Here is a 16,631-nt window from a genome sequence, read left to right on the forward strand (position 1 = left end):
ACATGGGGGCGTCGCGCGGAGAGAGGAAGGGCGGTCGAGAGCGAGAGTGGCGTGAGGATACTAGAAGGAGTATCGCGACATGGTGAAGGGAGCGAGAGAAGCGATCATGTCGAAGCACGGGCGAACGAGGTTTGCCTGTTGGGGCGGTGGGATGTTTAGCCTGGTGTCGTGTGAATTGCTTAGTCGTCGCTGATCACACAGCTCGGCGGGAAAAAATGCCCGGCCGAGCTCCCCCACACTTTGACACCACCATCGGCAGATGGCAGATGAGAGCTGGAACTTGCCGGTAGTTGACGGCGAGTCCAGTCCTTGTATGGATGTATCTTGTCCTTAGACTATCTGTTATGAAGCTGGGAGCAATACTGGTCGAGTTCAGGATAGGTAAGTGATCTGTTCTGTCCATATTCAACATCTCTGATATCACAAGGGCAGTTTCGTGGTAAAACACCACACTGTTTTCTACATGTTATGGTGTCTTTTTAAACCCACCAACCATAGCTCCTCTATAGATGCGTTAAGAGTATCACGCAGGTCGAGAAATAAACGAGACACCGGACCATAAGAGGGTTAGTTCCCTAGCTCCTCTCAATCATAATAATTAGCTCAAGATATATCATAATAAAGGTAAAGCTTTGGATCCCCTTTGCCTATTCTTACTATACTTTATTTATCATCTTTAGGGGAGGCTAAGCTAAAGGGTTTAAGCTACCTAAGCATCTCTCTTTTCCTCGACCCGGGTGAGTACCTATGCATGATCAGAGTTCTGTCTCGAGCCTTGATCATCACCTCAACGGCCCCCCACAGTCATAAAATACAAGCTCCCTGTCGTCGCGTCCACGTTCTTGGGCGCACCAAGATACAAAAGATCTGTGCCATCAGATCTCATCATGGCCTGCAGGCGCTGAACCCCCTTGCCCGTCACTGCCTTGAGCTCGTTGTTGGTCCACCCGGCACTGCCAGTCTTCTCAAGAATCCAAGTACTACCACCGGAGACACAATAGTAGATGCGAACGGTTGTCCCGTCGTGCGTTATGCCGATGGCGGCGCTTGTATTCTCCCCCGAGAAGACCAACTCGCGAGCCCAAGGGTTCGCCGTGCCAAAGGTTGCTCTCGCGCGGTGGACCTGCCATCCCTGATAGGACTTGGGGGCGAAACGGTATGCAATGTTGATGTGAACCTCGCCAGCTGCGCCCTCATAGAGAGCAAGCTTTGCGCTTTGGAACGCCGGGACAGGCGTGGCACCGGTGTCTCCGTCGTAGGTCTCGCCAGATGTGAGGGGCTGGAAGACGATGTCCTTGGTCTCCTGAGTGATGGGCAAGGTGACTGTTGCTCCAGAGGCGGATCGATACTTGTCTGACGAAGGCGTATAACGCACATAGCTTCCCTCATGGCGGACCCCAGAGGCGGGGAACTTGGCCCATTCCCACTGGAGATGAACATCGCCATCGGAAGAAAACTGGATATCATCAGGATACACCGAGTAGCCTGTTCTGTAGGCAAAGATGCTGATCCGCGCCCATTTCTTGGAAGAAGTCGTATACTTGTAGAAATAGCCGCCTCGAGCTGAGCCGTCATTGCTCGACTGTCCTCTGACAATCATCCAGAGGTTACCATCAGCATCACGCTTCACCACGGGATACGTGACTCGAAGGGTGTGGTCAGGCATCTCTGAGCTGCGATCCATGAGGGTTGCACTGTTGGCTGAGGAAGAGCGAAAGTAGTTCCATGGCTCGTTGTGCATGCTAGTGAAGACGTGGACATAGCCGTCTCCATCAACAGCAATGCTAGGAGTGTTGTGGCCATTGTCATCGAGGAACTCGGCGCACTCTCCGCTCGAGGTCTTCAGACAGTCTCGCGAAATAGCACCGTTTGCCTGGGCACGACGAACAACCATGACATTGTGGTTGGTTTTCGATCCCTCCAGAGGATTTCGCAGATATGTCAGCCACTGGTAGCCGTTGAACTCGTCGAGGGGATTCCACCACGCCGACTGGCTGTTGACGTCGACTGCTGAAGAGATGGTGACCAGAGTGCCAGGGTTGATTGTGGCAGAGACCGAAGTTGCCAGAAGGCAAGCAAAAGAGACGGAGGCCCTCATGTTGACAACCTCTCCGGACCAAGACGTACAGGCAAGGAAGATAGAGGCCTAGCCTCGCTCATGGCAGGGCCTCATGTATTTATATACCTACCTCTTGTGACGCCTCGGCTATGTATGAGTGCGGACCTCTCGGAGTTGAAGTAACATGATGATGGTCGTATGAATGGATACCAGGTGGGGTCAGATGCAGGAGTTTCATCACGGTGATAATTAACCTTGAAGGTGATGTGGATGCCAGAAAGCATAGATATCAAGATATCATATCATGCCTGGCTGGGCTACCAAGCTCGATCTTAGGTCCTTCTATGATCAGTAACGGCAAAAAGCGGTGACAATCTATCATGTCAAATTGAAAGATTGGAGGTTTTGAAACATGTGCAGCTTGTAGGAGCCTTCATTCAGACAAAGCTCCGGGGTAATGGCCGGCGATGGTGGTCCGGATGGCGTGTCGAGAGCGGAACCCCGGACTGAAGCCCTATGCCTACGGGAGATCCGCCTCGACGGATAATTCCGGGTAAATCAAAGTGATAGGTGACAGGTGGGATATTTGTAGGCACATCGGCCCAGGATGGGGGTCAAGTCAGTCTTGTTCCTCATAAGAGTTGCCCGCTTGGGTTGTGGTGATTTAGGTAGGACATGTTCTTATTGTCGATTGTTTGCAGGGAGATGCCATATGTGCTTCCTGCGGTATTGAACCGTGATAAATCTGTCGATAGTCTATGCGAACGGGGGCTGTGAACACAAACAGTCTCGAACGAGGTTTGACTGCTATAATGTATACGGGCGCATCGTTTGGGTACGTAGTAAGCGAACTGTCCTTCGCTGTATTCCAGTTCAGGTAGGTTCCCAACTCAAATTCGGTATAGCAAACCAAAGATAATGTTTATGCGCATTCAAACAAATTAACATAATTCGGCTTTCCAACGTGTTTGCTCATCAAAAAGCGAAATTACGATCATGTCAAGATAAGGCTCGGAAAAAGAGTGTCTCCCTCAAGATGCCTGAAGTTTATTTTATCGTACCTTATGCATTGTTTCGTTTTACTCTGACTCGGCAGGGACCTGGTCCGTGCGCACGCGACAACCTCAGCATCGGATCTCGACGACCCAATGAGTGGCATCGCCATCTCTGTTACTCAGGCTGCAACGGAATCCGCCTCTTCACCGACCCGAGGGCTTCAATAGAATCACCCTGAGCCCTCCAAGGATCAACTGGATGAGGCCCCTCTGAGCGTTTCCCCCGCAAGCAAGCCCGTGCAGGTTCCGCCGAGGGGGTCCTTTCGCATTGGATGTCGCGTCCGCGCGCCGTCGCTGTTGGCAAGCTTGGGCTGTAGTATCCCGACGCCCTCGCTCCTCGACTATTATTGCTGCTGCTTCTCTCCAGCCACGCCGAGGACTCTGTTGTGAAACCTATCACAGCGTCACATGAGCCTGGCCTCAGACCAGACCGCCCGCCCAGCTCTTGTCCTGTCGACATCCGGCGCGGAAACCGTGTTCGCGCCCGATCAACTCACTGACGAGGCTGTCGTCGCTTTCTCCTTGCCATCCATCCGCCTGTATTATAGACGCCACCACCTTGGTTGAATTTCGGGCATCGCATTTCTTTCTCCCCGAAATTCACTTGCCTTCACTGCTGTCGCTTCCTGGTGCGTCGAGTTATATCACCCATCATGCCCGACTCGGCCCCAGGCCAGACACGGCCAGACGAGGCTCGCTGCTATAACTGCGGCACCTCGGGCCATTGGGCTATCGCATGTCCAGAGCCTACTCGAGAAACTCCAGCGTAAGTGGTCTAAAGTCTGGTCACAGCGGCTGTACGCTGCTAACTATCCTGCAGAGGTCTCGCGGCTTGGAGGAATGCCAATACTTCGGGCCAAGGGGGCCACAAGGAGCAACATGGAGGTTCGAAAAAGTCCAAGGGACCCATTATCACCAAGTACGCCCCTACTCCAGCTCCAGGGTCAGTTGTGACCAGATACGGGCCTCCGCCCGGCTATGGTCCTCCGTCTGCGCCTTACCCCGGAGCTCCCTCCTATCCTCCCCAGTACCCTCCATATGGATCTGCAGCTCCCGGTTATGCGCCTGGCTACGCACCTCCGGGTTACTCACATTCATACCCTCCGCCCTCATACGGCGGTCCGCCTCCAGGTCTCCCACCGCCTCCTGGTCCATCTGCACCATATGGCCCTCCACCACCACCTCAACCAACTCAGCCGCCGGGACCACCACCCTCATACTCACGGCCATACGGTCCTCCCCCAACTCCCCGTCAAGACCATCCGCCCTACAGCTCGCACCCACCATATCAATCATATCCTCCGCCCACGCCCCCGCCATACGGACAGCATGCGCCTCCGTATCCCCCTCCCTTCCCTCCTCACAGTGCACCACCTGGGTATGGACATCCTCCACCTCCCAGGCCAGGCCCATCTCCAGGACCACCTCCCACACCACAGCCCAGCCGAGCATCAGGATCACCACCTATACCGCGTCCAAGCACAGTCTCGACGCTTCCCTTGCCACCATCTCTCCCTCCCAAGCCATCCCTCCCCCCGAAACCACCTCAGCCTGGTCGTCGCCGTGATTTCCCTGACCACTCTCGTGATCACCGGAATAGACGAAGACATGAGCGCCACAATCGCAATCATGATAACCGGCAGAAGAAGAATCAGCCTCATCCTCGGCAACCGGAGCGGCAACCGGAGCAAAAACCTCGCGAAAATCCCCAAAGACCTGAAACAAAAGCTCCAAATCTTCCGAAACCAACCCCATCACCGAAACAGGAGCAAACAGCGCAACCCGCCGCCAAGCAAGAGTCGAGCACACCCATTGAGAAGGTTGAAACGAAGAAGCCTGACACCGAGGTCTCGAAAACTGTTGCACCACAAGTAGTACCTGACACGACATCCAACAATGCCACTGACGCAGATGACCTGGAATGGGATGAGAAGACAGTCTTCAAAGAGCTAGAAACGGCTCATCCACCAGATGAAGTGGGCAAGCCTCTGCCTGCAGAGTACAATGATGAGGTGCTTCTTCCAAGAAAGTGGGATGCAAAATGCATCGAATCGGACTATGTCCAGGCTGACAATATCGAGGAGTATGTCAAGCCGATACATGAGACGCCGTATTGGCCATCGATCGAATTCGACCCAGCATTTGTGCGAGATGGCAAGCTCCCCAGCGGAGAAGCGGTATCTGGGCTCCCAGCTGAGTTTCCGCCAAAGGGCCCTGAAGCAGTGCGGAGTGAAAGCTCCGAGAGTGGGGAGGTCCATGAGCAACGCTCCAAACGTGGCCATTCTAGTGACAATGACCGTGCCGAGCGACCTCTCAAGAGACAGAGATCCCGTAGTGCTTCTAATCTCAGCCGCAGAGGATCAAACGACGGGGATTCCAGTCGGTGGGATAGGCAGGGGGTAAAGCGCAGATCACGTCGGGACAGTTCCGGACATCGAGGAACGGAGGCTCGTGAACGAGATCGACGATCTCCCGAAAGAACAACATCTTACCATCGGGATCGGAGTCGAGATCGCAGCAGGGGTCGAAGCAGAGACCGCAGCCGTGGTCGCAGTCGAACACGTACTCATACCCCGGCTTCACGGTCAGTGTCCAACGCCTCATCTGGGTTGGACTCGTTGGAAGCCGAGCTGCTGGGACGAGATGTCAAGGCCAAGACCCCCGAGGAAACACCAAAGCGAAAGCCGTCTGGGGGCAGCAAGCCCAAACGTCGTCAAACGAAGCTCGACTCTGCATACAGGTAAGCCACCAAAGCGTCGTGAAGCATCACTAGCTAAGTCTTGAATTGAACAGCCGTCGTTGGTAGGCCATATCTGGCCACGCACGTTGCCGCCCTCACCTTCTACTCGAATGGTATCATGTTCCTTTTTTGTTCTTCCTCCACGGGGCCGCAACTCTTTGTTGCGTGACCCTAGGCCAGGCACAGCTCCCTTTACGTTTCCTTTTTCTCTTCCCACTCGTCAGCTAGGGTCTAAAGCTTTTCCGGAACGGCGCTCTGGTATTGGTTTACATTTAACGATTTCATGACCAAGGTGCATGGCCGGCGTCTTCTATAGCATTCACGAGGTATGCGTGAATACATTCTTAATCTTACTCTCATTCGGTCCATATGACATCTTTCCAACTGTTCTTCTATTTCCATTGACCGTACTCCGTCCTCCTGGCTGCTCCAGATTCCATACATGATACCATGGTTCTGGCCGTGTCATAGCCAACCCCGTGCCCTGTGTGCCTGGCCTCCCCTCTTTCTCTTCCCATCCTTCTGACTTGATGACAATGACAAGATGCCAGATGCTTGCGATGGAGCGCGGAGACGCATCAATGGCCGAAGTAGGTGCGTATACGCTATGGGCCTCTGTAGCACATACATGGATGTCCTATAGGACTTGTTCAACCCTCCCCTACACGGCACGCTAGATAGGCGCCTAGTTCTTGCGGGCAATCTCCATGCGCTTCTTGAGACGGTAGGCAAAGGCCCGCTTGCGCGCAGCAGCAGACTGTGTGAAGGCACCAGAACCGCCAAAGGGACCAGCAGCCGCGCCGTTGCGAACACGGACGATGCAGACATTCTCGGCGCCTCCAACGCTGCCCTCGCAGGTCATTCCCTCGGGCATGCGCACCTTGAGGGGGAAGTCGGTGTTTGTGGCCAGAGACAGGCCCTGGATACCGAGTCCGGGGACGTCCTGGGTGACCTCAGCCGACTGGAAGGCGTCCGGGTCGGTGCCGCCAGATGTAGCATCGATGTCGGCGGTCATGGGGCCAGCGCCATCTTGGTTGACCTGCAGGTGTTAGTGGCTGGAAATACCTCGAGTGAGGACGACATACCTGTCTGTAGGTGAGTGTCACTTCACCATCATCCGACGCGGTGGGAAGGCCAGAGGAAGCACCGTCGCCGGCAGAGGCTGCAACACGAGCCTCGGGGGGGCCATCGTTCTTGTCGCCACCCCTTCCTGCGGCACCGCCTCCAAAGAGACCGCCCAGGAGGTTGCCAAGCTGTCGGCGGTGCTTTCGCGCGCCGGGCAGGTTGGACAAGTTATCCTCAACTCCCACACTCTCGGAGGAGCCATTGTTGGTTGGGACGTTGCCGCCAGTACCAAGGAAGTTGGAGATCATGACGGAAGCGTCAACGGGACCATTGCCCTGGGTCCGGCCAAGGGCACTGGCTTCACCGCTGCGAATCTCGCGGTCACGGATGATGGAAGTGTCGGCCTGAGAGCCGCACCTGTTGCTGGAGCAATCACGAGGGGTTCCATCCGCGACTTGTTTGTGTTAGTAGACCTTTCGAGTGAAGGGGGATATGACATACTGCTCAGGCCGGGCATGGAGACACCGTTGGCGCCCTCAACAGACATGACAACGCCGTGGGCCGAGACGGCGGTGGCAAGAACGGAGACAGTGAAGAAACGCATCTTGAAGGTCTTTGAAGTTTTTGAAAAGAGGTATTACAGGGAGTAAGATGTAGAATGAGTTGCCTCCAGGGCGTTGAAAGTAGATGATGGAGAAGAGTAGAACAGAGAAGGCTGGCTTGCAGTTGAATTGATGATCACATTGCAAAGATCTTCTATTCTTATATACCTTTTCAATGCTCACATGTCGGTCACATCTCTCCAAGTCATCAAAGTCCCAACTTGGAGGCCGTTGCGAAAAAAAGAGGGCAGCTGTGAAGCAGACTAGCCCAGCAACAGCTTCAGGTGTTGCTGCTCTGGTTGATGTCTGTCCGTTGAGGCTGAGCATGTACTGGTGCGGTTCAGGTTTCGAAGTTTTGGTTTCGTGTTTTGGTCAGGCTGGAGACGGCGCCCCAATCACGGACGTGATTCGAAACTTGAACTCGGTGGGTTCTTGAAGGTCAAAGCACACAGGTGGTTGGAGGAGTACTGTGATGACCACACAATTGACTCTTTCCTGCAAATTAAACAATTCAATTTTGACAATAATGACTCTCTCAAGTCTTTCTTACTCTAAGAATATTCTTAATAAATTTTATTCTTCTATTGCAAGTCAGTTCAAGTTGACCACATCTGTAGTTTCAACCTCCTCCCCCCCTGCGAGTTTCAGGCAACTCTTGGCCGCCATCCTCCAAATGCGATTGGACTCCTGAGGGTTTCAATTCGCCGATCTTCTAGAAACAAAAGATCTACGCTGGGCTTCGATACTTGTGTTAGCGCTCGGAACGAGAGTTTCCCTTCGGTGACTCCATCACCACCGAAACACGAAACCTCAGCTCCAGGTTTTTCTTACCCTTGGGAGTTGCACACGGGGGAGGCTTGGCTGCTTGTGAAGATGCGATTGGACCTTTTGCGATCTTGAATCTATAATTCGGTTGCTATACCGATTTTGTTCGGTCGCCCCGAATCGCTACACCTGCCTGTTTTGCTGTACCCGTCCTCGTCAGTTCTCATTGTTATCATCGATGTTGTGTTGGGCTATGTATGTCCTTCTGCATTGCTGTCTTCGGTGGAATCAGTCTCGGCTTCGACTCCCGGGATGCTGTCCTTCGGTTCCCGTTAGCGCCAACTCTTCCATGCGTGCTTGAACATGACCCCCATGTAGATCTGATCTGTCATTTCTGCCCCCAAGGTGCCCAAGGTGCCCAACTACCTTGTGGCTGTGCCCGATGTCGACTACGTAGATAGATAACATGCTGCGGAGAGAGATCATCTGTAGCCCACCAGTGCCTTGGTGAACTTGGAACATGGTCCTATACTTTTTGTCCGCGGTGTTCACAGCCAGCTTTCCATTCAAGATTATCTCGAAACCACTTCGTTTATTTTACCAGACAGGTATTTTTAATATTTGAAAGATATTTTACGAGTATCTAGAGTGCAGGGCAAGGGAATTAGTTAAGTATAGTTCACTTTGGATGTGAAGTGTTCAGGTGTAGGGTGGCATGGGCTTCGCAGGTGTTAGCCACAACTTAACAAATCAACCTTCCAACGCCATTGAAACTTAGGTGTGAAGGTCCTCAGTATTGGAGTATCTAATGAGTCTGATGGTCACAGCATTGACAAGTTCCTACCGGCAAAATGGCCTGGGTAGCTGTTCGGATGGCTGATTCCAGTTCCGTGTCTTGCAAACATAATTGCAAGTTAAAAGTTGGCAGCCAGAAATCCTCGGTTTCATGGTCTAACGGTTATGACTGCGGATTCTGATTCCGCCAGCGAGGGTTCGACTCCCTCTGAGACCTTTCTTTTTGCGTCGTCGTTAATCATTATAATATCCCGTTGTGTCGCGTCGCTTGTCGTCCAAATTTAGGTTTAAGGTTTATTTTTGTTGATGCGCTGTCAACGTGCAATATCCTAAGGATTAGGAAGGTGGTAGCATTATTTTTAGGCGGCCATGTGGGATGCGATTGGCCATATCCGGAAAGGGAAGTCTTTAAGCGACGGGGACTTTTAGGGTACGTAGCTTGAATGTCACGATGTCTCTCTGGCTCACCTTTTTTGGTGTTTTGTCCATTTGAGACAAGTCAGTTTGTCTAACCGAAATGATCGTCAGGCCGTCCCCTCTGTTCCAGCAAGGCGACTGGTCCGGCAGATGTCAAAGGGGCAGCAGACATTAGCCGCGCTGCAAAATGGGGGCAGGGTAGGCGGGCTACCACACCGGCAAGCACACCACCCGGATCTACGGTAGAGCCCGGCGCACACACACCTCCCCCCTTGTCGCGCTTGAGGAGGAAAGAGGAATCTTGGCTTTGGAGGCGGTGCGACGGGCGAGGGAGAGGGTGCCTTGTGATACACGTGCGCAACGTCGGTCAGACACACGAAAGCGAAACGTGCGCCCAGAGTGTGTCAGGTGTTCTCGGCCGAGATTTCTTGTCGAATCACCACATTTGACAAGCTGCAGGCCCTTGCCTGGGCTTGCATATTCCTCTCCTGTGGGGCCGGAGTGAGGGGAGGACCCTGAGGTGTCACCGCCGGGGCAAATCAGAGCTGCAGCTGGGCCAATGCGGCAGGCAATCGTCCTCGATCGAGACCCAGCATGCCGGGGAATCATCAAAGACCCAAAGGACAACGGCCACGGGCAGCTCCGTACATGTATGGAGAAGTTCCAGATTCCAGGCTAGAGCAACAGCTTCCACGCTAGAGCAGACCATGTGAAGCAAGAGGTGGGGGTCGCGGAGAAGAAGCGTCAGTGGGGACACCGTCTTTTTGAAGCCATCGTGAGATGCAAATTTCTGTCGAGTAGCACTCGAGGCTCGATTGGGATAGTCTCGGCTGTGAGCGAGTCAACACCGGGGAAACCTTTCCTTGTCTAGTATTACGCTACGATTATGGCTAAAATAGGCCCTTCTATCTATCACTAGTAGATGCTCCGTGGCACGGGGCCGGTAGTCATGGGTGCTGACCGCAAAACCACAAACTTTTGTCTTCTCGCTCTCTTAGATGTCCAAACATGTAATGACCAACCCGCTGCAGCATCTGGACTGGAACCAGAATCCACCAACAACAAATCACAGAATAGAAATCAAACAATCAAATTTTCAAACCCCAATCCTCGCAGATCACGTAACCAGTTGACGCTCTCGGTTCCCCGCGAATCCTGCATGGCCCACGCCGCCTTGAGCATCTCAATGGCCGTAAAGAGATAACCCCATGGGCAAATGTCCCAGATCGACAAGAGCCGTGTCATAGTCCACGTACGCTTTTCTGGATCACGCGTCTCGGCTCCTGCAATAAACGTTGGCCACGATGAAGCTTTATAGTAAACATCGTCTTCGCCAATTGCAGCCAAGTGGCTCAGCGTGTCTTGCAGGAGAAGGTCCGTGTCAATCGTCCTCATAGATCGTACCAAGGGCAGCGCTTGTAGAATGTAGAGACACGCGGCTGACCTGTGTGCCGCCGCTAGGTGCACTCGGCTTTCGAGGTCCATGGTGACATTGTGTTGTCGGAGATAGTCGGCCCATGCCCCAATGTCGACAGCAAGCGCTTGATCAATCAGGGCAAGCGCCTCATCGGCTGCTGTAAGGGACTGGTCGGTCCATGGCGTCTGGTGGGACAGCTGAGATGCAGTCAAGATGATATTCAGGATATCGGGTGGACATGACAGGGAATTGGTCAACTCGACCCGCTTCATTACAGGCAGGAACTGGAAAGCTTGTCGAGCAACACGGGCAGCGAGACCTCCCGACGTCAAGGTCGAGCCCAGGATGTTGTAGCTACAAGGGTCAGCAGTGTTGGTGGTGTTCGGATGAAGGACTTACATGAAGCTGTCTGTAATGACACGGTCCCGTAGCATCCTACTGGATGCATCCGTGTTACTATCTGGGTTGAGCAGCGCCATGATACTTGTGGCGCCCTCGAGGTGGGCCCTCCAGCTCTGGTTCTCCGACTTGTCAAGATCAATCAGATCGAACTTGATGAAGAAGTGCATGGCGGCCAGAGCCACCTCGCTGCCGGCAGGGTCAAGGGTGTCAAGCACCTCGCGAAGGTGGCTCATGGCCTTTTGCTTGGCTGTCAATGCATCAATGAGGGCTTGCCGTGTCACGAGGTCTCTCGATCTAAGCTGGGAGAGGTAGCCACCAGGATCCGAGAGGCCGGGAGGGATGTCGCTGACACGGCGGAAGATGTTGGACCAATGAAGGGCTGATGTCGCAACGAGAATCTGCAGAAGAAGCGGATGCTTCCGCGTCAAGGGGAGAAGCTCGCGAAACGGGTTGTCCTCGGGTGTGTCTCGCACCACGAGATCTTTGCAGACCCTCTCAGAAACTGGCACATGCGTTAGCGTGACTGACAGAGATGAGGGGGGAAACGCCACTGTTGGGTGGACTGACAGTGGGATAGATAGTATCGTGAGGTGCGGTCGAGGTCCTGGAACAGTGGATCGGTTAGAGCTCCCGGTGGTTGCAAGGGCGAGTCGGCCTGGGGAGACTGTTGCCGGTTCATCTGCTGGGCGGCCTGCTCTCTAGCCTGCTGGACTAGCTGGGCCAGTGGGTGCTGGTCACTGGGATCTGGCCTAGGCTGGGGACGGGGCAGGCCATGACCCGGCTGTTGGCCCGGAGGAGACGGCGAAACACTGAGAGAGGAGGAACCGGAAACATCCCCATCATCGGGTATCCTCCGACCGGGAGGCGGGTTGACATTGCCCTGCGAGTCAATGCCTTGTGTCCAGACGAAGACCTTGCCATACCCGAGGCATTCCTGCCCCGAGACCGCGCACTTGTGGCATGTCGGCCACGAGCGGTCGCAGCGCAGGCGTCGACGACGGCAGTTGTGACACGGTTTGGTGTTGCTTGGCGGCATGCGCCGGGCGCTGACTGAGCAGCTAGATAGCTAGGGCGGGCTCTTTTCGGTGCGGACAGCGGTTGAGAGCAACGAGGGGGCTCGAGACTACAGAAGGTTCATGATGGTCTGGTCGCGGATGGAGAAAGACGAACGAGGGGAGGATGGGAAAGAGGTGGATGATGCAAAAGAGAGAATCGATGATGATGACGATAGAAGAAATGGTAGCGTGTCGTGGAAGACGTGGAGGGAGAAAGAAGAGGGGAGCGGGAACAGATGGAGGGGAACAAGTGGAGGGGTAGGTTGGCAGGCAGGTAATATTTTTGGTCTTGGAGAGAACCTTCCTCAAGTTGGAGAAGGAATGAATGGATGACCTTAGACGGCAGGCGCAACCAGAATGAACCAAGATCCAAGATCGGGCACGTTTTTCCTATCCTATCACCTTTCTAGGGCAGGTGCAGGCACGCATCAGATCCCATGACTCGGCTCCAATGGAGGCTCACGATGCGATCATGTATAACGTCGTATGTAATCACCTCACGTCAACTAAGAACGTACCAATGCCAGTCGATCCCAGGTATCGTCTCGCCTCACCCCTCGCTCGTCGCCTAGCTCTGCTCTGTTCTCCGCAACCTCTTTGAGAGCCGCCCCACGTTGGCGACACGCCAGCGGCAATGCAAGCCCTTGCTTGCTTGCCATCCCACCGGACGCCCTGGCCTGGCGAGCATCGACCCCCTCTGGCACGGCACGCCTCGCACCAGCACCAACCTTCGACCTCCGCCAAATCCCGACTACGGCCGATGCCGTCCTGCCCCAATGCGGAAAGGAAACGACATACCGTGCAGCCGAAGCTCCGGGACCTGCATCATAAACCTTCCATCAGAGCTCGCAGAAAGCTTGTCATTGTGGGCTGTGCCCAGGCCGTCCAGCCAGAGCACACAACCACGCCAAAAGAGGAAATCAGCTGTCACTCGTCGCGTCTCCGGACCCAGAATTGCGATGAGGAGCTTGATGCCTTTTTCTTTTTGGCTCTGGACAACAAGGCCTGACACTGACTAGTTCAGGCCTTGATGGCCCTCTCTGCCCATGGTTCGCAGCTGTGGCTGGCGTTACTCAGCGCGGCTCTGCTATCACAACTCCCCCCGTCCCGTCCTCGGCGTATCAACTCCGGCTTGGTCTGCAAATGAACTGACTGGCATGAAGGTAGTTTGTTAGCTTGAGCAAAGCTTGCTTGCGCTTGTGATCGTCTCCTTGGCCCACGAGGCAGAGCCCTGACTTCTCATCCTTCCATCTACCTCCACATGCTCCTCCGCAACTCCACCACAATATTGCGACAACGGACTTCACGATAGTTCAATTTTTTTTCTCTTCCCCTTTCACCGTTATTCCCCTGCCTCTATTGGGTTCGCTTCCATGACACATTGACGCCTTGCTCCTCCCACCATCTTCTTAATATGACACATTGTGGCGACGCGTCGCCATCTGGTGGAGATGGCCCCGAGGCCAGACTCTGGAGCTCCCCAAAATAGGAAAGCAGAAAGCATCTTCTGCGTTTATCTCACCGCTACGGCCTGGAAATTGTCGTTCCACGGCCCTTGGAAGCATCGTCAAGTCCGTCCAGACCGAGATGGCATGCCCACAACGTGTTGCGATATCGCGAGTCTGGTCCACGCCATTGCCAAAGCAAGCAGAATAGGAAAGAGTATAAAGAGATGGAACGACGGCTCTCAATTATCACGATGATATCAGCAACGGATCAGTGAAGCTTAAGCATCTCGGTCTCTCAACGGTCGACTCACAATAAGGACTCTCCGAAACGCTATTCTCCTCCTCCGCAAACTCGTCAGATACTTGCATAGTTGCACATTTCTCTTGTAATATTTAATATTCCTGAGTGCAGTCTATCATCCGCTGCTTCGGCTCTTCTTTTCTCACCCGGTCCCCGACAGACCAGTTTGCCAGCCTCAGGGGTTTACGGCCATTCTAACATAGCAGCCCGCCTGGAGATATGGTACCCAACAACAAGTCCAAAGAGCCAGACACTCGGATCACTATTGAGGAGATCCCAGAAGAGTTCGACCTTGAGAGGTTGGGACGACAGCGGCCTGAAGCATTCAAGTCAACATGGACTGAGGTGGCATTTGTCGCGTCCATGGTGACATCTCTTGCTGCCACGGTATGCTTCACATCATCTAAATGCAGAGCTTGGTTAACAATTTGAAGGAATTCTTTGTCGGCGGCTTCCAGATTCTTATTCCCGGAATCTCTGATGCCTTGAACATCCCTCAGGATTCTCAGACATGGCTCTCCAGCGTCATCACTCTGGTGGCCGGCTCGTTCCTGTTCCCCTGCGCTAGGTTGGTCGACATGTTTGGCGGCTATCTGCTCTTCCACGTGGGCATTCTATGGGTTGTCGCCTGGTCTGTCATCACAGGCTTTAGCAAGACCTTCTTCATGCTTGTCTTCTGCCGCGCGATGCAGGGTCTCGGAGCCGCAGCCTTTCTGCCCGCCGGCGTGTCCTTGATCGGACGCACCTATCGCCCAGGTCCCCGGAAGAATCTCGTGTTCAGCCTCTATGGTGCCATGGTCCCGGTCATGTTCTTCCTTGGGACCATGTGCGGAGGCATGGTTCAGCAGTACCTCACCTGGGGCTGGTACTTTTGGCTGATTACCATGATCTTGACTCCCGCCGTTTGCGTCTCGCTTTGGGCGTCACCCCGTGACTATGCTGAGGCTAGGAAAGGAGGCAATACTATGGACTGGTGGGGTATCGGTACATTGGTCCCTGGTCTTCTTCTGGTCATCTACGCCATCACGGATAGTCGTCGCTATGGCTGGACCGCGCCGCACATCATCGCAACTCTCGTCGTCGGCTGCGCATTTCTTATTGCAGCCATCTTTGTGGAGGGTTGGGTGGCTTCTGCGCCGCTGGTCCCACCGGAGATCTTCCAGGTCAAGGGCATGAAGAAGATGCTGGGCATATTGTCCTTGAAGTTTGGTGTTTACTCGGTGTTTCTCTTCTATGCCAACTTCTAGTAAGACTCCTTTCACCATACTATGATATTTGACTAACAAAAACAGTATCAAGTCTGTTCTCGGAAAGGACCCCATGACTGCCTCAGTGTGGTTTGCCCCATGGGCTGCTGGTGGCATGATCTTGTCCATCTCTAGTGGTCTCCTTCTCCACATCCTCTCAGGCCAGATTATCCTCATCCTTTGTGGAGTGGCCAAGGTCATCGCCATCTTGCTTTTCGCCCTCATGCCCAACAGCCCCAGCTACTGGGCTTGGGTATTCCCAGCCCTCATGGCTGAGGGAGCATGCATCTCAGTTCTTTCAGCAATCGGCAACGTCTTCATGACCTCGACTCTACCACGCCACCTCCTTGGCTTGGCCGGCGCCTTGATCTTTGTTGCTTCATACCTTGCCAGCGCATTCCTCCTCGCCATCATCGCCGTGGTGGTTGGTGTGTTTGAATCAAAGGGCTGGGATCTGAAGGCCCAACACAAGGGCGTCTTTTGGATTGCTTTCGGGCTTGCATGCCTAGCTCTCATCCTGGACTTTTTCATCAAGCTCCCTAAAGCTGGCTGCGAAGATGTCGAGAAGCCTAAATCCAAGAAGGATGATCTGGAGTCTGATCTCTCCGAGACTGAAAGCCCTTCTGTTTTCGCCACACCCTCGGATCAGTTGAGCATTAACGAAGAGGCTGTCAACGAGCGAGACGAAGAGGAGCGAAAGGGTACCGACACGTTTGAAAAGAAGGATGTAGAGGTGGAGGTAAAAGTTGTTCGCATTCATGATGTTCTCAAGGATTTTGTTTAGGAAAAGCGATGGTTTGTTGGGTCAAAAGTTTGGTTGCTTATATAGGATCTGTTTTAGGGGCATTGCAAGGTTATGATTCATGAAAGCAGGGCAAAGACGGGGCTTCAAAAGTTATAGATAGAATCATTTGGACCGATACTCAGAGACGGATATAATAGTTGGAACTCATGGTACTCCGACGTGGGAAAAGAATAGAACCTTAGAGTAGATAGCATTGATGATTAATACAGAGGTTAATGACAATCATTCAGAACTTTTCAAACAAATTGAACTCTTGCTGATAGATGATGAGATGAAGCTATGAGAACTGTTTCCAAGCAAAGACGTTGCGTTGAGAGTCAATTTCATATCATGGCTCTGGTCTCATCTGAACGTGTTGTGAAAAGGGGTTGGCCCCTTACCCCACCCAAGTGCGGGATTTATGAATCCCAATATTGAACCGCCATTCAACAAGCGAGGAATCACCTCTAAAGCCCCGT

General features: G+C 53.5%; 5 protein-coding genes across 5 annotated transcripts; 2 read left to right on the forward strand and 3 right to left on the reverse strand.

The window, feature by feature from the left end:
* Nucleotides 1-787: 787 nt before the first annotated feature.
* On the reverse strand, nt 788-2,098 carry NCS57_00227900 (uncharacterized protein; the record flags this gene model as incomplete). The annotated part of the gene is made up of 1 exon (XM_053052312.1): nt 788-2,098. The coding sequence occupies one exon, from the start codon at nt 2,096-2,098 to the stop codon at nt 788-790; it is 1,311 nt and encodes a 436-aa protein (XP_052917558.1).
* Nucleotides 2,099-3,767: 1,669 nt separating this feature from the next.
* On the forward strand, nt 3,768-5,920 carry NCS57_00228000 (CCHC-type domain-containing protein; the record flags this gene model as incomplete). The annotated part of the gene is made up of 3 exons (XM_053052313.1): nt 3,768-3,880; nt 3,935-5,854; nt 5,908-5,920. The coding sequence occupies 3 exons, from the start codon at nt 3,768-3,770 to the stop codon at nt 5,918-5,920; spliced, it is 2,046 nt and encodes a 681-aa protein (XP_052917559.1).
* A 619-nt stretch (nt 5,921-6,539) lies between these two features.
* On the reverse strand, nt 6,540-7,523 carry NCS57_00228100 (uncharacterized protein; the record flags this gene model as incomplete). Its single annotated transcript, XM_053052314.1, has 3 exons — nt 6,540-6,893; nt 6,940-7,373; nt 7,421-7,523. The coding sequence occupies 3 exons, from the start codon at nt 7,521-7,523 to the stop codon at nt 6,540-6,542; spliced, it is 891 nt and encodes a 296-aa protein (XP_052917560.1).
* Nucleotides 7,524-10,578: 3,055 nt separating this feature from the next.
* NCS57_00228200 (uncharacterized protein) lies at nt 10,579-12,455 on the reverse strand (the record flags this gene model as incomplete). Its single annotated transcript, XM_053052315.1, has 4 exons — nt 10,579-11,269; nt 11,315-11,819; nt 11,885-12,375; nt 12,442-12,455. 4 exons carry the CDS (start codon nt 12,453-12,455, stop codon nt 10,579-10,581), a joined length of 1,701 nt encoding a protein of 566 aa, XP_052917561.1.
* Nucleotides 12,456-14,340: 1,885 nt separating this feature from the next.
* On the forward strand, nt 14,341-16,152 carry NCS57_00228300 (MFS domain-containing protein; the record flags this gene model as incomplete). Its single annotated transcript, XM_053052316.1, has 3 exons — nt 14,341-14,508; nt 14,556-15,367; nt 15,414-16,152. The coding sequence occupies 3 exons, from the start codon at nt 14,341-14,343 to the stop codon at nt 16,150-16,152; spliced, it is 1,719 nt and encodes a 572-aa protein (XP_052917562.1).
* Nucleotides 16,153-16,631: the final 479 nt, after the last annotated feature.

This window comes from Fusarium keratoplasticum, chromosome 2 (assembly GCF_025433545.1).
Source record: "Fusarium keratoplasticum isolate Fu6.1 chromosome 2, whole genome shotgun sequence".
Classification (NCBI taxonomy): domain Eukaryota; kingdom Fungi; phylum Ascomycota; class Sordariomycetes; order Hypocreales; family Nectriaceae; genus Fusarium; species Fusarium keratoplasticum.